A 23,449-nucleotide genomic window follows, 5' to 3' on the forward strand; every position below is an offset into this window, starting at 1 on the left:
CATTTTTGAAAAATATTGTTTTCTCAGGTGCCTGAGTATCTGTAACAAGGTAGTGCCAAACACATCAAAGTATCTGATATAAGTAATAAATATCTCCTAAAAGGTGTACACTTGATGGTTGATATGGACGGATCAAAGTACATGGTAGTTTCTTGCCAGTTTTATTTTATTTTTTAATATAACAACAAAGTATAAAATAAATTGTCCATCCATCCATTTTCTAAACTGCTTATCCTCGCTATTGGGCGCACCCAGTAGCCCCGCCCACCAGCGAGGCAGTGACGTCATCGGGCAGCAATGGGAACTCGAGCGAGCGCTGGTGAGTTTGCCGCAAACCAATAATATCGCACAATTCCGAGTTGTCACTCGAACAAGGAAGTCGCGCGCCGGTCCGGCTCGGTTGCTGGAGTTTCCGTGTGTATTATTCGCACCCAAAGTAGATTCCGTTGTCTTCTTGAGAACGGGCACGTAAGTAACGCTTTTTTATTTTATTTTATCTTTATATAAACTCTTGAGTGAGCTTTTTTTTTTTCCCCGAGCGAGGCGCCGCTTGCTAGCTTGGCAGAGGCAGCTCGCGTTGTCATAACAGCACGTGAAGCTAAGCATTGATGACCGGGCGCTTTCGGTTATTCGTCCGCACAACTGGCGGGCCGCTGCAAAATTTCCCACACACGGACAAACCTTTTGCTTCATTCTGCATTTAGAAGCCAGCGCTAGCGTTTCATTTCCCCTTTTAAATGAGAGACAAATGCTGGACTAGAGTGACGAGTTGGGTCATCTATCAAGGTGCTCAGCGGAAACGTTGAGCGCTGCTTGATAGGGGACTTAGTGGAGGATTTGTCTAATATCATTATAGTTTGTCTCGGGCTATTTCTGTTACTTGCAGTGACTGTAGGAGGGATAGTACGTTGAGCCCAGATCCACGTGTTCTCACTGTCCCCTGTTTATTGCAGTTAAACGAATGTTTGCTGCATTTCAAATGAAAAGTTGAGAAGAATAATTGCAGTGCTTCCTGGACGTACCAGGAAGTACTGCAATAACTGTTTACTCACAACTCAATGTGGCTCGAGTGGCGAGTAATTGGACGAGGAAGTCATTCTGAACAATTCAACCTTTACCAGAGATGCAGCATTCTCATGTTATGATATCATATTGTCAGAGGTAAGTACTCAAAAAAGTACTCAAATGCTGTATTTAAGTAGTTAGTAAGTCAAATAAATGAGCCAATGTTATTTTTCAATGAGAACACTTACAAAGTGTTTCACATTTACATAGTTCAACTACAGCACAGATACGGTACTTGTGTAAAGACTGGTAAAAGTAGAACTATGGATTCAAGTCCATCCATCAATTTTATGAGCTGCTTCTTCTCACTAGGTTCGCGGGCGTGCTGGAGCCTATCCCAGCTATCATCGGTCATGTAATGAAAAATGCCTTAAAAAGTACTGACTCTGAAATGCACTTATGTACAAATGTAAAACGTACATTAAAACAGTATCCTTTCTGATAACTTGGCAGAACGAAGAATAATTTAATATTTTTCTTCAAAACAACAACAGCTAGCGAGCATTGGCTCAGGCTTTATACTACTGTATGAAAACGGCATCTTCCCATAGCTTTGCCAACATTAACCAAGTTACTAAAAATGCCAAACTAGATAATGATAATGATAGTAACTGGAAAAACTGCACCCTACCTATGTTGTTTTTTTCAAGACACAATGTATTCACCACAAATCATTCTTTGACCCCGAAACATAAAATCATTATAAAATTATCTGAAATAAAGCCATGGATTGGGAATATCTTTCTTCTCCAAATCTGTTGCGTCATTGTCGTTAATGCTCCCTGGTTAACCTTCCTCCATGACGCTGCTGTCTCTGCTTTTTCCACCTTATAAGTCTCCAAGAGCTTAATCAAGAGCTTAGCTCTTACTCTACCCCTCACTTCGTGTCCGCATCCAGGGAGGTTGGAAAAAAAGTAGCAACCCTATTTTGACAAAGTAAAGAGTAGAAATTAGAGATATCTGTACTGAAATGTATGCAGCAAAACTTAAAAAGTTGCCAGAAAAAAAAATACCCTCGTAAAGTACAGATACCTGAAAAATTAACAAGTACACAATAATAAAGTATTTGTACTTCTTTACTTCCCACCACTGAATATTGCAGCCAGTGACTGTGAGTGCGAATGGTTGTTTGTTTCTATGTGCCCTGCGATTGGCTGGCAACCAGTTCAGGGTGTACCCCGCCTCCTGCCCGATGACAGCTGGGATAGGCTCCAGCACGCCCGCGACCCTAGTGAGGAGAAGTGGCTCAGAAAATGGATGGATGAATGTTTTTGATGACATATGTAAATAGCTGACACGTCCCACCCAATAACAGTGACACGTGCGTATGCATTAGATTAGTTCGTTTTGTTTTTTATGAATATTTTTGTCATCAGATTTGCATTAGTTAAGGCAATGAGATTACAGATGTCTTAGTTACTCACCAATCATTCTGGAATTAACTGGAGACTATTGGTGCAGCCAAATTCCTCTTGTTATACTGATGGTTGGTTTATTATGTGAAGAAACACAGTTTTTAACTTGTCTGTTTTATTTTTTATAGAGAAAATGAGCAACATTCCTCTCTCTCGCTCCGAGGTGTTTGGGGAACTGAGGAAGGAACTGCACAACGATCATGAGTTCCGACATTTCGACGCTCATGTATTTATCATCATGGGAGCCTCGGTGAGAATTTTACTGTGCCCAGTTTTACGCTGATACAGTTAGAAATTCTCAGGATTTGGACAATTTTAGGTAAAACAAGATTGCTAAACGATTAATCGGTTATCAAAAATAGTTATCGATTAATTTGATTGATTTGATTAGTTGTTCATTAATCAATTAATCGTTGCACCTCTAAAAACAATAAGCAAAAAGCTATCATAGCAGCTGCTTTATCAGAAAAGAAAAGCAATAAAGCTGTCCATCCAACCATTTTCTGAGCCGCTTATCCTCACAAGGGTCGTGGGAGTGCTGGAGCCTATAACTGCTATCTTCGGGCAGGCGGCGGGGTACACCCTGAACTGGTTGCCAGCCAATCGCAGGCAATAAAGATGTGTTCAGTCTTATCCTGAGTGACTTCAAAGAGAGACGTGTCTCCTTTTGAAGCTAGCTTGATGTATTGTGCAGTATTTCTTCTAATTCATTTTTAATACCTGGGTGTGTCATCCATGAACAAATAAACACCTCATGGCATGGTAAAGTTACAGTGAACTTTGCCTATTCGCAATCAGCTAAAACCACATCTATTGGTGGTTGTTGTGCTTTTTCAATAGCACTCAAAAATTCCATGAGATGGCGCCAAAGCCTTGGTTAATAGGAAGGTAGCGATTGGTTTCAAGGAAGGATTTTGAAGTAAGTTATAACATCACAGCTTTGTAAGTTGGAAAGTAGTTAAATTTAGCCTGGTTTGTTTGCTGAAGTTTTGCAAAAAACAAATAATCTGCAAGTCAGTTTTTGCCAAGGTGGAGGGGTGACAAAAACTGGTGGAGACAAAACCCAAACGAGCAGACAAGATGTGAACATGTATCAGGAAAACTTTGACAAAACATGACACCAACTAAATCTAATCAAAACAAAGTCAACCAAAACACAAGATTGCAATAGATGTGACAGACAATATTTGTTCAATCACCTTCCACGTTTTTACTTTTGAATAGGCATCTCTGTTTTTCTCCAAAGGTTTTTGCTGGCTCTTTGCCAGTTTGATCAGTGGACTCTTTGGTGAAACAAACCATTTAGATTATGTCCGCACAAGCAGTGATACTGTTTCAATTTGAACCAAGCGTGTCTGAAACATCTTCCCTATGCATTATCTCTCGCACATGCCAATCTTTTTAAAAGTATGTTGCAAGTATTCAAAAATACTACACTAGTTGCACATGATCTGATTTCGGAAATGTTGAAAGTTATTTCACCAAGATTCTATAAACAAGGGCTGCTCAGTAATCCAAGGTTTCAAAAGCATCACCTCAAGGTTCCTCTTTACTTATACTTTGTATGATAGCATCTATTCCGCAATATCACTAAGTACCTGCCCTTGATTTAAAGACAAATTAAAGCATACTAGACTATTTTAACACAGGAAGTGGAATGCATCCTTACAAAAATGTTGGAATGCTAAAGTCTTTGTGACAAAAGTGAAAAGCGCTCTTTGCTGCTACTCATTTGTAGATGGAGGACTGACGAACAAATGGTAGAGAGCGCTGTTCAGAGAACCAATGTGATTTCCTCCTCAGCCTCAATTAATAGAAGAAGAAATAAGAGTGAAAAAAGCAGCACCACCATGTTTTGTTGTCAGACCACTTCCACTACACGCTTTTTTCACAATTTGTCAAATGTAGCCTTATCACAAAATCCTCTCTGCAGTGTACAATGTCGCCAATTTAGTGCAGATTTACTATTTATTATACAGTATATCATTGCTACTAATTAGCAATTTCTTTTCTTGGTGTTATTGGAGACTTGTGTGGTTTGTTTAATTTGTATATTGTTTTTGTTAACGGTGCAATGCTGACACCGTTACGCCAAACCAATTGGGTGATGCCATCATTTAACAACTTCAAGCGGCTTCCAGGACAGCCAATAAATCCTACTTTGCTTAGTTGAGTTGGTGACACTGGTGGTGCAGGGTGAAGGTTTTGTCCAAATGGTTTGCGGTTTTGCTTTTATTTTAATACAGTTACCATGCAACCTCCAAAGTAGGACACAATCTATTCCGTGATACTGGTTGAATTTCAAGTTGTCAAATTTCAAAGCATTTATAATTTTTTTTAAAAATAGGAAACAATGGAAGAGCTGCACAGTGGAGTATGTGGTTAACGCATCTGCTTAACAGGTTTCTGTGTGGAGTCGGCTTGTTCTCACTGTGCTTGCTTGATTTTTTTCTGGGGATTAATATTATGTGCCCTGTGATTGACTGGCGACCAGTCCAGGGTGTCCAATGTCTCTTTCCCACAAGTCAACTGCAGTAAGCTCCAATTCACCTGTGACCATGAACAGGATAAACAGAAGATAAAGGATAGATTGATGGAAATGGAATGGATCAGTTTTAGGCTCAAACTATCGCTGTTATAAAACCTGAAGTAACATTATAACAAAGAAAGCAATCTTCACCTTTTTTTCTGTTGCAGGATTTTAAGTATTGCTCAAAGTAAAAGAGTCTTGTGCATATAAAGTGTATTATTTACTCTGCTAGGTAAAAACAAATATTATTTTAAGGAATTAATATTTAATGGATTGTATTGCTCAAAGTACATGGCCTGCAGTATGTCACAATAAGTTCCATTGCTTGTTCTATTGCCATCACCACACTTCCATTTTATCACACAGAAATTGAACTGATTTTGTGGCGTTGGGCTTCAGTAGAGTATCGTGTACATGACAGTACAGTACAGTACGTATTGTAAAAACTACTTCCACCTGCTGGCATGAAGAGGAATCTTCTGCCATTTTTCTCAAGTCTGTTACAAATTGGCATAAGTTGAAGAACTCGAATTACTTGAGGTTGTGGCATTTTGAAATGAAACTTTGAATCTCATTTTGTTTTGTCATGCCATCAAACTATCAATTTCTGTCTTTGCACACACGGTACGTATGGGTGTAATGACTCAGTCTTTTTCTCTTTGTTTGCTCTTTGGTGAGGTGACCAGTGTTGTTGCTATGCCATTGGATGTCAGCATTTTCCTTTCAGGGGGATACTCTGCCAAATAAAAGGAAGGACTCAACCGTGTGCTGTTTCATTCTAGTTGAACCTGTTTACTGGTGCATATGCTGTAGTTTCAATTAAGGTAGTTGGTCACTCCACTTCATAACCACATTTGACCACTATACAAGGGGTGGCAAGTTCTAGTAGATGAGAGCATTTAATAAGCATTCAGCTTATAAGCAATAAGCATTTAAGTCTTTATAACTTTAAGTCATCAGCACTTTGTTTTAATGTGTTGTTCAAGATCTGCTAGTATGCCAGAATTAATTTAGGCTGCATGGTGTTTAACTGGTTAGCACATCTGCCTCACAGTTCTGAGGACCCGGGTTCAAATCAGGCCTCACCTGTGTGGGGTTTGCATGTTCTCCCCGTGCCTGCGTGGGTTTTCTCCGGGTACTCCAGTTTCCTCCCACATCCCAAAAACATGCATGGTAGGTTAATTGAAGAGTCTAAATTGTCCGTAGTTGTAAATGTAAGTGTGAATGGCTGTTTATATGTGCCCTGCGATTGGCTGGCGACTAATTCAGGGTGTATCCCGCCTCTCGCCCAAAGATAGGCTCCAGCACATGCTAGTGAGGATAACGGTACGGAAAATGAACGAATGAATGAATTCATGCTGATGCATTAGCTGTTGCTGCATCTACTCTAATGAAAAATATAGCAAATTCTGTCTTTTACAACCATCCATGCATTTTCTGTGTCGCTTATCCTGTTACGAGTTGCGGTTGCCTTTTAACACTAATTCAGTTAGAATGAGCACTATTGTATTTGATACAGCTCTCATGTTGGCTATGGTATGTTGATAATCTCAGTTTTATTGTTCTCTTTGTTTTAAATGTTTATTAGCTGTTTTTTTCTTTGTGTTTAAATGCTTTGAATCATGTAAAGCAGATTGAGTTACCTTGTTTATGAAATGCGCTATATAATTACATTTGCTTTGGCTTGCTTATCATGTGTTGCGTCTCTAAAGTCTGTCAGAAACCAATTTTCAGCAGTTTCCCTTTTGGTCGCCAGAATTTCTTTTGAATCCAATATGTAATGAAGAGCTGCTCCTTGTCACATCTTTGTGTTGTTGACAGCAGGGTGACGTAAATAACTTTACAGGGAACCGGCACAGTATTTTAAATTCTTAATGTGTTTGTGTGTTTGGACCTGCAGGGTGATCTGGCCAAGAAGAAAATCTACCCAACTCTGTGGTAAGTAAACTTATAACCTTGGAAAATTCCTCACATCCATATACGTTGCAGTGATGACATACTATTCCACTCTAGACTAGTACTTCTAGAGGTTCTGAGTAACTTCTGAAAGCTCTCTTCCAGGTGGTTGTTCAGAGACGGTCTCCTCCCAGAGAAAACATTTTTTATTGGCTTTGCTCGCTCTGACCTGACAGTTGATGCTATCAGGACTTCCTGCATGCCATACCTCAAGGTATTAGTGCAATAAAGCATCTCAATCATACTACATATACCTTTGGGGGTATTTTCTCCACTCTACCAAGTATGTAATTGGTTTTAGTTGTAATTTCACCTGACTGTTTATTCCACTTGCTCATCTCCTGGCCTAGGTGACAGACTCTGAAGCAGATCGGTTGTCAGTCTTCTTCAGCAGAAACTCATACATCAGTGGAAAATATGCAGATGATGATTCCTTCTCCAATCTCAATAAACACATCCTCACTCTCCCCGGAGGATCGGAGGCAAACAGGCTCTTCTACTTGGCCCTGCCGCCCACAGTCTACCATGATGTTACCAAGAACATAAAGCACCACTGTATAAGCGAAAAGTCAGTCAACATTTCTTTCCTCATCTCTTGCAGTGCGCTGCTGTATGACTGGATGTTTGTATGCAAAGGAATGCAAGCAGGCGGTTGTCAGGCTGCCTTCACATACAGTCTGCTAGAAGTTCAGGTCTTGGGTTCGATGTGAATAGTGTGTTGCAATGATGCCCCATCTGTTCTTTGTAGAGGCTGGACCAGAGTGATTGTAGAGAAGCCGTTTGGACATGACCTTCAGAGCTCTGAAGAACTGTCCGCTCACCTCTCTTCTCTCTTCACTGAAGACCAGATCTACCGTATAGATCACTATCTTGGCAAAGAAATGGTGCAGAACCTTATGGTGCTCAGGTAAGAAATAAAAGTGTTGCCTTTTATAGAAGAGGCATTTTTTTTTGCGCGCATTTGAAAGTTCTGTAATTTGGGATGGTCATTTCCAGTTTTGGGGATTATTTTTGGAAGAATGAATGACCAGTCATAGAAAATACACCATGATAGATGAAAAACTGTAAAAAGGAAATAGCGCCAAAACATTATGGTCACTTGCACCAATCCAATCCAATAACTAGATCAAATACTCTGCCTTATCTATGTTCCGTTTTGATTAACACTATCAGAGTGGTGAATGTGTTCTTCTGTGGTTCTTTTGTAATACAGTAGATAATTGTAAAAATGGATTACTAGGAAAATTATTCGTATCAGAATGCTTTAGTTAAAACTCTATGATCACACTGTCATGATATCGAATTTTGTTTTGCAATATAAGAATAGATAAAATATTTTAAAATAGCCCGCCAGAGCTGCAAGGAATGCAAAGTTATATATGCTCTTTCAGCATCGTATGCTCTTGTCATACCGTGTTGCATGTTTCAGTTTGCACATTAAGGACAACAATCCAGTTTTTGTTTTGCTTCCTCATTTTAATAAAAGACCATTTAAGCAACATGTTTTTTCCTTATATTCTTGAGATTGTAGGGTGAAAGCTGCAGCTGGCTGCGAGTGTGGACTGAATGGGTGGCAAAAAAAATAGGAAAATTAAATGCCAGAATTTAAGGGGAACATGCTGAGGAAAAAAAACTATGAACTAGTTCATTTTTGGAATGGTGAATTTAGTTCAATTTTGAATTATGAACTATGATCTGAACTAGTTCATTTTTGGAACAGTGAACTCAACTTTGAACTAGTTTGCATAGCAAATTAACTTTTCCAACACTGATTGTGGTATTGTGGTAGTTTACAGTAGTGAAAAACTGTACTACAGCATTCTGAGAGCTGGTCCTAATATTTATGACTCTGTTACATAAATAATTGACGTAACCAAAATATCAGAAACAGCTTATGATGCAGTACAGGTGTGCACCACTGCAGACTATAACCCCAATTATAAACGGTGGTATTAATACATATCAGAATGTGAATTTAACATTATTCTATATGAAGGCATACAATGTGATGCAGCTCTTCTATTGGATATCATTAAATTGTGCAAGTGGTCGTAATGTGGTCGGTTGGTGTAGATCAGGGGTGTCAAACTCATTTTTGCCCGCAGTTATGGTTTCCCTTGGAGGGCCGTCATGAGCGCGAACAAATGTACAGTAAATGTACAATTGCCTCATGTTATTACATATACACCAAAAAAATCCATCCATCCATCCATTTTCTGAGCCGCTTCTCCTCACTCGGGTCGCGGGCGTGCTGGAGCCTATCCCAGCTATCGTCGGGCAGGAGGCGGGGTACACCCTGAACTGGTTGCCAGCCAATCGCAGGGCACATACATACAAACAAACAACCATTCGCACTCACATTCACACCTACGGGCAATTTAGAGTTGTCAATTAACCTACCTCGCATTTTTTTTTTTTTGGGCTGTGGGAGGAAACCGGAGTGCCCGGAGAAAACACATGCAGGCACAGGGGGAACATGCAAACTCCACACAGGCGGGGCCGGGGATTGAACCCCAGTCCTCAAAACTGTGAGGCAGACGCTCTTACCAGTCGTTCACCGTGCCTCCCCCCAAAAAATCAATGAATAACTATTTTTGAAACCAGAAGCCAGTAAATAGTTGTTAATTCTGTTTATTTTGAAATGGGGATTGGTAACAGACATGTTTGCAGTCGTTATATAAAAGGGAAGACGATTTGCAATGTTATTTTAGCAAGAAACATGAAATCGATGCACTTGATTTGCTTTCGCGGGCTACATGAATTGATGTGGCAGGGCGGGTGTGGCCCCTGGGCCTTGAGTTTGCCACCTGTGATGTAGATCAATGGTTTTGCAACTGGTAGGGCGGATTATTGATGATATACATTCCTATTTGCTAATTCTGTCAATGTCGAACTGTAAACCAAAGAGGTGTTTTAATAAAGCTTGTTGTCATGAGCAGCTGTGGTTTTGCATGTCGTGCCTCTGCAGCAGAGAACACTCAATGTGATGTTCTTACAGATTTGGAAACCGCATCTTTGGACCAATCTGGAATAGGGACAGTGTCGCCTGTGTTGTCCTCACGTTTAAAGAACCATTTGGCACTCAGGGAAGAGGAGGCTACTTTGATGACTTTGGAATCATCCGGTGAGAGGCCAAAATGTCACTGCGCCGCTCTGTTGACCATTCACTGATGTCGAGATTTGATTCGGTCACATGATCAGCATGATCACGTGCTACATGGTAGGCGTTGCAGCTTCCTCTCTGTGATCTCCTGTTCTTTGCTTATTAGAGATGTCATGCAGAACCACTTGCTCCAGTTGCTGTCACTGGTTGCCATGGAGAAACCAGCCTCCACCAGCTCTGATGATGTCAGGGACGAAAAGGTACGACTCTTGTTTCTTATTGCTACAAAAATTGAATTTCATATACATATATATATATATATATATATATATATATTTTTTTTTTTTATCCTCTCACCATGTGGTTCTTGAAGGTGAAAGTGCTGAAATGCATCAATCCAGTGTTAATGTCAGATGTGGTACTGGGTCAATATGTGGGTGACCCAGAGGGGGAAGGAGATGCCAAATTGGGTTATCTTGATGATCCCACAGTTCCCAAAGGATCCACTCAGTCTACATTTGCCACAGCAGTGCTCTATGTGCACAACGAACGCTGGGATGGTAAAGTTTTGTTGCCCTTCAGAAGACATCCACACCACCACATCCATTGCTTGCACCTATTCTGATCGAAGTTGGAACACATGCTTTCTCCTTAGGCGTTCCTTTCATCCTTCGCTGTGGGAAAGCTCTAAATGAGAGGAAGGCTGAGGTGCGGCTGCAATTCACAGACGTCCCGGGGGACATTTTTGGAAATCAGTGTCGACGGAATGAGCTGGTAGTCCGTGTGCAACCCAATGAGGCAGTCTACGCCAAGATGATGAGCAAGAAACCTGGCGTGTACTTCTGCCCTGAGGAAACAGAGCTGGACCTCACCTACAAGAGCAGATATAAGGCATGCGTTATCTGATTTCATTATGCTGCATGCATTGTTATTGCTGATCCAAGGCTACCATGCATTATGAGTGATCTACCTGTCAAAAAATAATATGAATTATTTTTTGCAGGATGTGAAGCTACCAGATGCCTATGAACGTCTAATTCTGGATGTGTTCTGTGGGAGTCAGATGCACTTTGTTCGCAGGTCTGTAGTCAACGTTTCTCCTCGAAAATTGGTTAAATATGTTCGATGGGATTAACAGTGTTTACCAAAAGGTGTCGCCATTGATGCAGTTTGTGCATTTTTAGATCTTGTACAAATGAAAGATTCTAATGCCTTTACAGCGATGAACTAAAGGAAGCCTGGAGGATCTTTACTCCACTCCTTCACCAAATAGACAAAGACAAGCCAAAACCTATTCCTTACAAATATGGAAGGTAAGTCAGTGTTTCTATCCCCAGTGGAAGGGAAAAACAAAACACCACATCTTGACAGTCTCCCTCCTTCTTCTAGCCGGGGCCCAGCAGAAGCAGATGACCTTGTAAAGAGAGCTGGATTCCGCTATGAAGGCACTTATGTATGGGTGAACCCCAACAAACTTTGAGCTGTGCTGTACATAGGGTAGAATTGGGTAGGTAGAATAGTTTGAGGGGTCCTGCATGGTTGGGGAGACACTTGGTGTCCCAATACGCTTTACAGAGTGACACAGTCCACTCTGTGGCTCCAGTGATTATTTCTCAGGTAAATAGGTTATTTCTCGGAGCCACTTTATCACGTTTGAAAGAGTGATGAATTTAACCAAGCTTCATGACTTTATCCCACTTTTTGGTTGGTTGTGATTTCTTTTTCTTTTTAAAAAAAAAAAAAATAATACTTTTAGCCCATTTATTTGTGGGGAACATTTAACTTAATTTGGGGGGGGGATCTAAGCCGAATGTTTTTTGACAAAAACAAGTCTGATAAACAGGCTCCATATCCTCCATTAACTAGCCAACTGTCACTGTTAGCTAAGTCTCATACTCTACCAAAAAGATGGTAACTGAACACAGCAGAGTGGAGCACAGGAAGTACTGTGCACAAGCAAAATTTTGTGATTGTAATACCACAAAGCATTGTTTGCATTATATTGATCACATTTATTGGAACTCTTTTTACTCTACTCTGCCTGTGACCAAGAACATTGGCTCGTGTAAGATAAAACGACCAAGGAGAATGCAGATAGTTTCTTTGCAGCATTTGTATTGAAAGTCTTAAGTAGCTTCCCTCTGATCGCATTCCCTTTTGTTTACATTTTCACACTTTAAAGTTACTGAGGTCCGTTCCAAATTTTAGCTCTAAAAAGATGAAGCGGATCAACACATCAGCGTTGAATGTCCTTGAATGACCAACGGTGCGCTGCTCTTTTCTGCACAATCATGTACTACTAGCAATGCTACTTTAATATCATGTAATAAACTACTTTTGGTTCTTTATGAACATGTTTCATGAAGTTGTTTGTTTTATTCAAACATATATAATTTCAGATATTCATATTGTAAACTTACAGCAGGTTTTGCATTTCTTTTTGCCCAAAATAATTCCAGCTTTCCTTCCTTCCTTTTTAAGGAAATATGAGTGAAAGTATTTTGACCACCACATTTCCCACTTTGGTGCTGTATGTAGTTGTAACTTGGGTAAAATATTTTTATTCACAGACAAATGTTGACATTACATTTAAAAACGTAGTCTGTTAGGCAGTCATGTTAACAAATGGACGGACATTTCAAAAGCAAGTATTTTGTTTGTACAAATAGATACACTAACCAAGACTTATTGTAGCAACCGTGCATGGTAAGGCACTTGTGTTTAATAAAAACAGTTTCTGTGCGTAGTTGATATAAAGTACAAGAGGGGAAATGGGGACACAAAAAGCTACTAAGACATTAAGCAGGGCTACATTATGATGAAATTACATGTAATCGACAGGAGTCCACTGGAAGGCATTGTTGTTCCGCCGACTAAGTTGATAAATATTGCATTGCCTGGCCATCAAAATCTGAATGTGAGCTTTGATGCCCCATAAACATTGTACAACGTTATTATGTGAAGGAAAGACAGACTAAATCCCGCCAAGTCATTGTTGACTACCTCCTAGCAGTGGGAGTCAACTATGAATTTAAGGGAATCTGGATTTGTCTTTTTGTTTCAAGCCACAGGGAAGAAGACCTATCGAGCCTAAACGTGGGGAAACAAACAAAAAAATCTTTCAAGCTTCAGCATGATTTATGAAATGTAGAAGCACTTTAACCAATGGTTAAGGACAAAGTGGTTGACTTAAAAACAAATGTTATGCAACGTGTCTCCATGGAGTGAACGCGAGGGCCACTGTGTTTCATGACAGCTGTGGAGTGACTGGTCACCTCACGTTTTGGATGAGTAACAGATGACTTGGTAACGTTCTCCATGTAGAAGGCACTTGGTCAGTTTGTTTGCGTTTTACATGTGCTCTGGATGGTTTTGCAAGCAGCTGATAAACTCTGTGACTGGATGGCCCTGGTAGCAGATCTGATAGACAGCATTGAACAGTGGGAACCTGGTGAAAGGAACAGTTTGTAGTGAGTGTAAAATTAGGTTGACTGATGCTGTTTGGTTCCCCCAAGAAGGGCTGCGTGTTTGATGCTTGGCTTACTTGTCAACCAAGTTTTTGTGCTTGAGGATGAGATAGACCTCAGCCGCAGTCGCCGGTCCTTGCAGCTTCTGACCATTCAGCATTTCTTTTTCCAGCTCCTCAATGGACTGAACGAGAGAGGAAACATGGCATTGAGATTTTATTGAAAACTTGTTAAAACTTGGTGTATTCCTCCCACTCACCTTTCCTGTCTTCGCAAAGGCTTCGGCTACCTTGCGATTACGGCCACCGTAGCAGGTTGTGATGAGATCAGCGACGCCGCAGCTTTCCAGAAAAGTTGCAGAGGACACGGGACCGGCAGTGCAGAAAATGCGGGCAAACGCGATCATCTCCATCAGACCCAACCGGATCACTGCCGCTTTTGTGTTGTCCCCAAAACCCAGACCATCACAGAAACCTGCCCCGACGGCAACAATGTTCTTCAGGAAATGGAGAGAAGAAAAGCAGTAATAAAGGTTTCGTTCGCATGAAATTCAACTTATCACTCAAATACTGCATGGGAAAAAAAACAACACAATCCCAAGCCATTAGCTCTCGAATTCACAGATGAATGAAGCAAACACAATTTTCAGGGTCTGCTGGAACAAAGTAACAACTTCAGAATATCATGTTGGAGAAATGGTATTTTGAATATTTGGGGATCATAAAGGTGTCACGGTGGATGACTGGTTAGCAGATCTGCCCCACAGTCCTGAGGACCCGACTTCAAATCTGGCCTCACCTGTGTGGAGTTTGCATGTTCTCCCCGTGCCTGCCTGGGTTTTCTACAGGTACTGCTGTTTCCTCCCACATCCCAAAAACATTCATGGTAGGTTAATTGAACACTCTAAATTGTCCGTAGGCGTGAATGTGAGTATGAATGTGTGTTTGTTTATATGGACCCGCAATTGGCTGGCGACCAGTCCAGGGTGTACCCCACCTCTTGTCCAGAGTTAGCTGGGATAGGCTCCAGCATGCCTGCGACCCTAGTGAGGATAAGCTGTATGGAAAATGGATGTCATAGTCGCTGGCTATTCAAATTTATAAGCATGTTATTGCCAATCTCTGAGTCAAAACCTTATCTAGCTCGATAATACTGCATATAATTTAAATATTAGCCCATAAAACCCACAGTCAAAATGAATATAAGTTAAACACATGCTGGCGAATGGTTTTATTCAGGTCAGCTTGCATTTTATGTATAAAGCTCACCTTTAAAGCTCCACAGATTTCCACCACATCATCCTCCTGCACGACAGTTACACGGAAATTGTTGGTCTGCATGAGTTCCTTTAGAAGAGCCCCGTGGGTTTCATTCTTGCATCCTGCAAGATAAAAACACAAGCACTATTTTTTTTTTTTTTTTTTTTAAACAATGCAAGATAACCTTTTTTTTAATAATAATTATGTATTTTTTTGGGTGACTCAGCAACTTTATCAACAAAATCAGAGCTATAAATGTTCCTCTTAGCTATAGTGTGGTTTTAAACGCTGAGGCAGGCCATCTTGTGTTAAATGTCACACGAACTGTGGGGATGTGAAACCAAACCAACCCACTCTGTCACTTAAGAAAATAGAATGTTGATATGACAACATTCCATGCTGAAAAAGCAAAAAGCTTAATTTTGAAACTATACTGGCAAGAACATTTTCTTCATGTAACTATAAATGTTAAACAGAGCTCTGTTTTTTCCCTCTTGAGACACAGCACGAATGGCTGTACAACTGCAGCCTGAGGCTGTTACATGACTTGTTTTCACCCTGAATGACCCATCAACTCTGAAACACAAAATTGAAATCAATTAGACACAATTGCTATTTAGACCCTTGTGTTATCCTGTTAAATAAACAAACAAAGCAAATATACCAAAAAATATCCTTCACAGAGGAGGAATTAAGTCCTGCTCTAATATAGGTGGTAAGGAAAAACATGGTCATATGCAATGAAAGCAGACTAACCAACAGTAAATCTGCATCTGCAGTCTGATTTTTAATTAAAATACCTCTTAAATCTGATTTAAATGACCACGTGCACTGAGAGACACACCAGCAAATGTAGTGCATTCTGGGATTTGTAGTATGTACTGGCTGGACAAACAAAGCAGGGCGAGGCATAGAAAACAAGCCCATTCAATGCAATAAATTATGACTAACCGATGGTGGTCTCACAAAACTTTTCATCAGCTACTTCGTTGGCAATGTTGGCCCCCATCAGCACACTCATTGTAATACCGAGCTTCTCCTGGATCACATCAGAGATTAGTTTAAGCCCATCAGGCCCCTCGTCGACTCCCTGCAAAAAAAAAAAAAAAAAGCAACCACGTACAAATGCTATTGTGCATTCACAATATAACAAAAATAGGGGTGGGGATTTACAGGACACACTGCTGTAATGATTTATGGCACTTTAAGAGGATAATGTAGATTGAGAAGTAGCCTTCAAATTAAGCTTTAATACTGCTAAGTCAAACCTTGATTAGAGATATGCCGAGTGTGTCACTCTTTATCTTGCCCTTCATGGTGTCACAGGCTTTCCCAATAAACTGGTGCGGGATGACAAACACCAGAATGTCTGCATCACAGGATGCCTCCAACAGGTCCGGAACTGCCAGCTAAGGAGGAACGACAACATGGAAGGAGGGAAGATGGCATACAATGTGTTGATATTTCATGAACTATAATCTTCTTCCCAGGGTGCATTAGGAAAAAACACTGACCCCGAGAAGAACAATATAAAAAGACATACAGTATAAAAAGCAAAAAGATGAATCTAACAAGCATTCATGAATTAGCAAAAAGGGCAAAGCAACACACTGCGAATGTTTTGGTAATTGATGAGAAACCAACATGATCTTACCACATTTGATGGTAGCTTGTGCCCAGGAAGGTACTTCACATTCTCATGGTCAGTGTTGATTATTTCAGACAGTTTGCGCCCATTCACCAACTCCTCAAACACCCACATTTTTACTGTGTTGTCAAATTTGGAATTCCGAGCGGCATTGGCACCCACTATCTTGGCAATGGCAGATCCCCTGTGTTGTTCATAGTTGACTGTTAGTTTGTTTTTTTTTAACCCAAAAATATGTTACAAGCACAATAAAATTCAGTTGGTGTGAAGGATGGGAGGCACTTGGTTGATTTTGTTGAAACACCCTTTAAATTCTAAAATCATTTTAATGATTATGATACACACCACATTGTGTCATAAATTATATAGAATTACACAGACGTCCCTGCAATTGTTCCCCTGTTCTTTTACATGCTATAGATACAGACAGTACATACACGTTTATCTGCTTTATTCTGGTTCATTGTTAGACTTTAAAGCGATCATTTTATATGCCCTTTCACAGTGGGCTTTAAAATAAGTTGCTTAAATTACCTTTCATTCTATCCTCATTTATAATTAATATTCATATGTGAAGATATCGATTATGTTAATGATTTCTGACAACAATTATTGACCATGTAGGAAACACACGCCAATATATCAATCTCTGCAAGTGTTTACGTGATCAAATGATCACTTCTGCAGCAATCACAATCTCCCATCACTGGTGAGCTATTTTATTTATTTATTTATTTATTATTATTATTATTTTTTAAGCACAAGGTCACGGGCAACTCGTGATCTTTGGGTTCTACCCGATGGCCGCGGGCGCCACGTTGTAGATTGGTCTCCCCCACAATAAACGGGAGTCATATGTGCACAGATATTCTGAGAAATATTGCCGTAAACTCGTGATTCAAGGGCTAAACTACCAGCTATAATGTTTTTCCAATTAAATTCACGTGAAGAAACGCAAGAAACATTCCCTCTGTTTACATTTTACATTTTGTCATCCACATTAATTTTTATTTGAATTAAAGTTATCGTAAATTAAAAATGATGCCACAATGGCATACTTTAATGTCGACGCCAATGGAGAGTATTTACAGTTTTTTTTTTGTTGCTACAACTGCCCGTGAGGGATGACGTCATGCAGCAGTTTCAGTCAGGTACCGTTGTATTCCGAGACACATTAGGCAAAAGTGTAAAAGCACCAAAAGAGAATGTCGGCCGTTGAGACCGCACTTCTGTCTGAAGAACGACATGGTTCGCCCATGGTCATTTGTATGGTGAAGGTGTAAAACACCAGCGGCCAGCAAAGCAAAAGCAAATGGTGCGAAAAGCGGCTGGTTAGCTAGCGGTTGACACCGGCTGCCGGACTTGCTAATTGGGCTAGCAAAAAAAAAAAGTATCAACGACAAACACGGGGGAGATCGCCACGCGCTTCCAAAGTAGTCCTATCCGACCCTAACATTATCCGTCCTCTGCACCGCATACATCAGAGCGTCGCTGCTGCTACTACTTGCCAATTTCCAGATCCGACGATGCAGACTTTCTTCGCTGCTGCCATAGTGGAAAGGCAAATGGGTGAGCGAGCGAGCGATCTCTTCGTGAGCTTATGCAACGCTCCGGCAGCAGCTGCCTGCCAAACGTGCCGCAGTCGACCGAGAAGCCCTTCGTGTTATTGGCCCGCACAAGGGGAGACTCCGGCCCGCCCATTGCAGTCGACGAGGTCAGTGGGCTCAAAGTAACTTGGCCAAATGTCTTTATTACCCCGGGTAAATGTCACTATAAAGTGCCGCTAGAGCCCTTATCACAAAGACTCAGTCATCATGAAAATGTAGCAGAACTATTCAAGTATGAGGTAGCGGCCAAACATAAGCACATACCAGTACAAAATGTCGTTTCGTTCATTTTATCCCATTTCTTTAACTGGTTGTGATTTGTGATTTTGCCCAGTATGTGGGACACTGCTTTACAACAGAGTAACTGGCTAAGTACGACTCAGATCTTCTCACTTGGTTTTATTGTGCACAATAAGTTATTTGAGAAAAGCAGTCATTTGATTATGTACATTCTTTTTTCTCCCCCATCATATTGAACATTTTACGTATCTTACGTATTTTATTATTATTTTATTTATTTATACGTATTTTACGTATATTTTACGTAAATTGCTGTCCACCATATCGTTATGGGGTGACTGCCTCTTTTTAAGAAAACCTTCGTTGGTTTGGTTTTTTGACGAGGATTTTTTTTTTCTTCGATGGAGGCTGATGGACACTTGCAGAATGTATAATTACATTTATGTTTTGTTAATGTCATCATATTTAAAAAAAATGTGTGTAGTTGGATGTTGTTAAGCTAAAAGACCATGTAAAGTGAATTTGTAGATTTGTTTCTAGTAAATACATTGTACATATTTGAAGATAATTGCTAAAAATGTGCCAAGACCGAGAATGTAGTACTCCGTTGTGGAGCTATATTTTTCAACATCATTTTTTTGGGGGGCGTGGCTAAAACAGGGCCCGATGGTGCACTTTGGCCCTGGCATGAAGTCACACATCTCCCACAATACGCTGCAAGAGGGAGTGGTGCACTTCAAAGAATCATGAGGAAAGAACATTATGTGGAAATACTGAAGCAACCTCTGAAGACATTAGCCAGGAAGTTAAAGCTCGGGTGCAATTGGGTTTTACAAATGTACAACCCCAATTCCAATGAAGTTGGGACATTGTGTTAAACATAAATAAAAACAGAATACAATGATTTGCAACTCATGTTCAACCTATATTTAATTGAATACACTACAAAGACAAGATATTTAATGTTCAAACTGATAAACTTTATTGTTTTTAGCAAATAATCATTAACTTAGAATTTTATGGCTGTAACATGTTCCAAAAAAGCTGGGACAGGTGGTAAAAAAGACTGAGAAAGTTGAGGAATGCTCATCAAACACCTGTTTGGAACATCCCACAGGTGAACGGGCTAATTGGGAACAGGTGGGTGCCATGATTGAGTATACAAGGAGCTTCCCTGAATTGCTTAGTCATTCACAAGCAAAGAAGGGGTGAGGAATTGCAAGGAATTTAGGGATTTAATCATCTACGGTTCATAATATCATAAAAAAATTCAGAGAATCTGGAGAAATCACTGCGTTTAAGCGGTAAGGCCGAAAACCAACATTGAATGCCCGTGACCTTCAATCCCTCAGGCGGCACTGCATCAAAAACCAACATCAGTGTGTAAAGGATATCACCACATGGGCTCAGGAACACTTCAGAAAACCAATGTCAGTAAATACAGTTCGGCGCTACATCCATAAGTGCAACTTGAAACTCTACTATACAAAGCAAAAGCCATTTATCAAAAACACCCAGAAACTCCGCCGGTTTCTCTGGGCCCGAGCTCATCGAAGATGGACTGATAAAAAGTGTTCTGTGGTCCAACGAGTCCACATTTCAAATTTTGGGGTGAAATTGTGGACGTCGTGTTCTCCGGGCCAAAGAGGAAAAGAACCATCCAGACTGTTATGGACGCAAAGTTCAAAAGCCAGCATCTGTGATGGTATGGGGCTGTGTTAGTGCCAATGGTATGGGTAACTTACACATCTGTGAAGGCACCATTAATGCTGAAAGGTACATCTAGGTTTTGGAGAAACATATGCTGCCATCCAAGCAACGTCTTTTTCATGGACACCTCTGCTTATTTCAGCAAGACAATGCCAAACCACATTCTGCACGTATTACAACAGCGTGGCTTCGTAGTAAAAGAGTGCGGGTACTAGACTGGCCTGCCTGCAGTCCAGACCTGTCTCCCGTTGAAAATGTGTTGCGCATTATGAAGCGTAAAATATGACAACGGAGACCCCGGACTGTTGAACAGCTGAAGCTGTACATCAAGCAACAATGGGAAATAATTCCACCTACAAAGCTTCAACAATTAGTGTCCTCAGTTCCCAAACGTTTATTGAATGTTGTTAAAAGAAAAGGTGATGTAAAACAGTAGTAAACATGACCCTGTCCCAGCTTTTTTGGAACGTGTTCCAGCCATAAAATTCTAAGTTAATGATTATTTGCTAAAAACAATAGATTTTTATCAGTTTGAACATTAAAAATCTTTTCTTTGTTTTGTATTCAATTAAATATAAGTTGAACATGATTTGCAAATCATTGTATTCTGTTTGTATTTATGTTTAACACAACGTCCCAACTTCATTGGAATTGGGCTTGTATAACGACCAGAATCATACTGCCAAACAGTTTACAAAGTGGCTTAAGGATGACAAAGTCAGTGTTTTGGAGTGGCTGCTATCCTGCCTGCTAACCTGGCGGGTGTAATGATCACACACATTTAACATGATTTAGAACGTGATCGGTTAATTATGAACGGCCACGTCCCATAATGTACGTGGTTGTGCCTTCATGTGCATCCACCAGAGGTGGGTAGACCAGCCAAATATTGTACTCAAGTAAGAGTACGGTTACTTGTCGACAATGTGACTCAAGTAAAAACCAGTCCTCCCAAAAATTAATTAAGAGTAAAAGTAAACAATGAAAAAAATACTCAAGGACTTAATAAATGTTGAGTAACTTCATATTTTGTTTAATCAGAGCATGAACATCAATACAATAAAAATATCAAAATGTGAATGTGCAAATTCTGATATTGCTGTGTGTGTTTTTGTGTGTGTGTGCGTGTACAGTGTGAGTGAGATTAGCACGTACCCCAAGAGATGCATGTTTTACAGTTACCTGTGATAAAATAGGGCTAATGTAGGCTAATATGCACAGCTAAAACAATAACAAAACATCTGCATTTTACTGCAAGGTGTTTTCTCAAGTTAGAAGTAGGCTGAAATATCCACGTTTGGGCAGACAGTGCCAGACAAATATTACAATACATGAAAGCTGTTGATTTTTTTCGTCTAAATGTAAAGACGAGTAGCGCGCCGTTGCCTTCAATGGTCACGACTTCCTTCCAAACATGGTCGCCACGTAGGCACGTTAATTAGCCAGGCTGGCTTATCTAAAGTTAATACATATGTCCGGGAAGCCCAATAGAAGACGTTGTTTGAGGTCATGTGACTTCCTTGTGTCGTTTGATTGGTGAACTAGACTTTAACGTCACTAGCGTTTAAATCGGATCTGCGCAAACAGCGCCCAAAACGGAGGTCGAAGGCGTAGTCGAGACAGACAGATCGCGCACGAAATAAATAAATACAATAAATAAACAATAAATAATAAATAAGCAATAACTGATAGATGAAAGTATGGAGTGGCATTCAGATCATTGTAACAGAGTAAAAGTATCCTTTCTACTTAAAATAAATACTTGAGTAAAAATACAAGTATGCAGTTTTAAAACTACCTTGACAAGTACAATTTATCCAATGAGTTTTTGTAGGTTATAGGTGACATAAATGATGGAAAAACCTGGCCTTTGAACAGGGGTGTCTAGACATTTTATATTTACTTGAAACAGTAATCTCTCGTTTATCACTGGGGTTAGGCTCAAGACCACCCCCGCAATAGGTGGAATCTGCTATTGACCATTTATTTTTTAATAATATTTACAGTATTACCTACCATACTCTTATGAACTTTCTGTACTATTAAACAGCTTTTAAACTCTTAAACATAGTCATGCACAGTAGTACTGTACACTCTGTACATTTAAGTCCTTGTAATGTGTTTTATCCATCCATTTCTGAGCCGCTTCTCCACACTAGGGTCGCGGGCGTGCTGGAGCCTATCCCAGCTATCATCGGGCAAGAGGCGGGGTACACCCTGAAATGGTGACCAGCCAATCGCAGGGCACATACAAACAAACAACCATTCGCACTCACAGTCATGCCTACGGGCAATTTAGAGTCTCCAATTCATGCATGTTTTTGGGATGTGGGAGGAAACCAGAGTGCCCGGAGAAAACCCACGCAAGCACGGGGAGAACATGCAAACTCCACACAGGCGGGGCCGGCGATTGAACCCCGGTCCTCAGAACTGTGAGGCAGACGCTCTAAGTAGTCGCCCACCGTGCCGCTAATGTGTTTTAATTATTTTTTTAAAATAAATGTATTTTTTAATGTTCTAGACTAGGAAGCCTTTATTTTCACACAAATAATACAGCATACACTCAAAATCTTGTGATATGGTGAATTATGCGCAATATGAATATGAAAAAAAAACCTTGCAATGCACTGTATCCACAATAGGTGAGCGAGGGAACACTATCACAAAATCGAGCATTTTACATGTGTACTAAACCACTGGCGGAAACACATTGCATTCCTTTTACTCGTCACTGCAGTCAGTTATTGCTAGTTTTACTTTAACAGACATCTATGCTTGCTTTCACAAGTTGTTTGACTTTCTAGAGGTTATTTACATTTTCTCTCCCTTGGCATACCTGAGGTGCAATAGAATTAGCGGTTGATTTAACAAGGCTGCCAAGGCACTAAAGCTGTTGGGATGAAAATTATACTAAAAAGCCCCGCCAAAATAAATGTTCCATCCATCCATCCATTTTCTGAGCCGCTTCTCCTCACTAGGGTCGCAGGCGTGCTGGAGCCTGTCCCTATCATCGGGCAGGAGGCGGGGTACACCCTGAACTGGTTGCCAGCCAATCGCAGGGCATATACAAACAAACAACCATTCGCACTCACATTCACACCCACAGGCAATTTAGAGTTGTCAATTAACCTACCATGCATGTTTTTGGGATGTGGGAGGAAACCGGAGTACATGGGGAAAACCCACGCAGGCACGGGTAGAACATGCAAACTCCACACAGGCCGGGCCGGGGATTGAACCCCGGTCCTCAGAACCGTGAGGCAGACGCTCTAAAATAAACCTTTGGAAGTTTATTCTTCTTCTTTATCTTAACTATTTGCGAAGGTTGATCACTACACAAGCAAACAGCCATTCAGGGTCATCGAGACAGCAGTGAATCGTTAAAAATTTAACATAAAGGTTTTAAATTAGAGTTTTCCCACCCATTTGATGAATTTATCATACCATTC

At 40.4% G+C, this 23,449-nt stretch overlaps 2 protein-coding genes across 4 annotated transcripts; one reads left to right on the top strand and one right to left on the bottom strand.

The window, feature by feature from the left end:
• Positions 1-269: 269 nt before the first annotated feature.
• Positions 270-12,425, top strand: g6pd (glucose-6-phosphate dehydrogenase). Of its 2 annotated transcripts, none has more exons than XM_061689662.1 (13): positions 270-319; positions 2,609-2,730; positions 6,911-6,948; positions 7,072-7,180; positions 7,317-7,534; positions 7,715-7,873; positions 9,965-10,090; positions 10,236-10,329; positions 10,443-10,629; positions 10,725-10,960; positions 11,073-11,149; positions 11,290-11,382; positions 11,459-12,425. In XM_061689662.1, exons 1-13 carry the CDS (start codon positions 298-300, stop codon positions 11,547-11,549), a joined length of 1,572 nt encoding a protein of 523 aa, XP_061545646.1. In that variant the 5' UTR covers positions 270-297; the 3' UTR covers positions 11,550-12,425. The 2 variants fall into 2 exon arrangements, with proteins under 2 accessions (XP_061545646.1, XP_061545656.1); XM_061689672.1 differs by lacking the exon at positions 270-319 and adding an exon at positions 331-468.
• LOC133409541 (glycerol-3-phosphate dehydrogenase [NAD(+)], cytoplasmic) lies at positions 11,897-18,100 on the bottom strand. Of its 2 annotated transcripts, none has more exons than XM_061689694.1 (8): positions 17,952-18,100; positions 16,450-16,627; positions 16,064-16,204; positions 15,747-15,834; positions 14,805-14,917; positions 13,796-14,032; positions 13,614-13,720; positions 11,897-13,517 (listed from the first exon to the last, which is right to left on the bottom strand). In XM_061689694.1, the coding sequence occupies exons 1-8, from the start codon at positions 17,993-17,995 to the stop codon at positions 13,421-13,423; spliced, it is 1,005 nt and encodes a 334-aa protein (XP_061545678.1). In that variant the 5' UTR covers positions 17,996-18,100; the 3' UTR covers positions 11,897-13,420. The 2 variants fall into 2 exon arrangements, with proteins under 2 accessions (XP_061545678.1, XP_061545669.1); XM_061689685.1 differs by having other exon boundaries at positions 15,747-15,885; positions 17,952-18,098.
• Positions 18,101-23,449: the final 5,349 nt, after the last annotated feature.

Source organism: Phycodurus eques, chromosome 1, assembly GCF_024500275.1.
Source record: "Phycodurus eques isolate BA_2022a chromosome 1, UOR_Pequ_1.1, whole genome shotgun sequence".
In the NCBI taxonomy this organism is placed as follows: domain Eukaryota; kingdom Metazoa; phylum Chordata; class Actinopteri; order Syngnathiformes; family Syngnathidae; genus Phycodurus; species Phycodurus eques.

What these genes read in the sequence shown, in the direction of transcription:
- g6pd (XM_061689662.1), top strand. Translation starts at nt 298, where the DNA reads ATGGGAACTCGAGCGAGCGCTG. An exon ending in AAAATCTACCCAACTCTGTG is followed by an intron (nt 6,949 to 7,071) that starts GTAAGTAAACTT and finishes GCTCTCTTCCAG; the next exon opens with GTGGTTGTTCAGAGACGGTC. An exon ending in ATTCCTTACAAATATGGAAG is followed by an intron (nt 11,383 to 11,458) that starts GTAAGTCAGTGT and finishes TCCTTCTTCTAG; the next exon opens with CCGGGGCCCAGCAGAAGCAG.
- LOC133409541 (XM_061689685.1), bottom strand. Translation starts at nt 17,995, where the DNA reads ATGGCAGCAGCGAAGAAAGTCTGCATCGTCGGATCTGGAAATTG. An exon ending in CCTTTGCGAAGACAGGAAAG is followed by an intron (nt 13,721 to 13,795) that starts GTGAGTGGGAGG and finishes TCTCTCGTTCAG; the next exon opens with TCCATTGAGGAGCTGGAAAA. An exon ending in CACAAAAACTTGGTTGACAA is followed by an intron (nt 13,518 to 13,613) that starts GTAAGCCAAGCA and finishes TCCTTTCACCAG; the next exon opens with GTTCCCACTGTTCAATGCTG.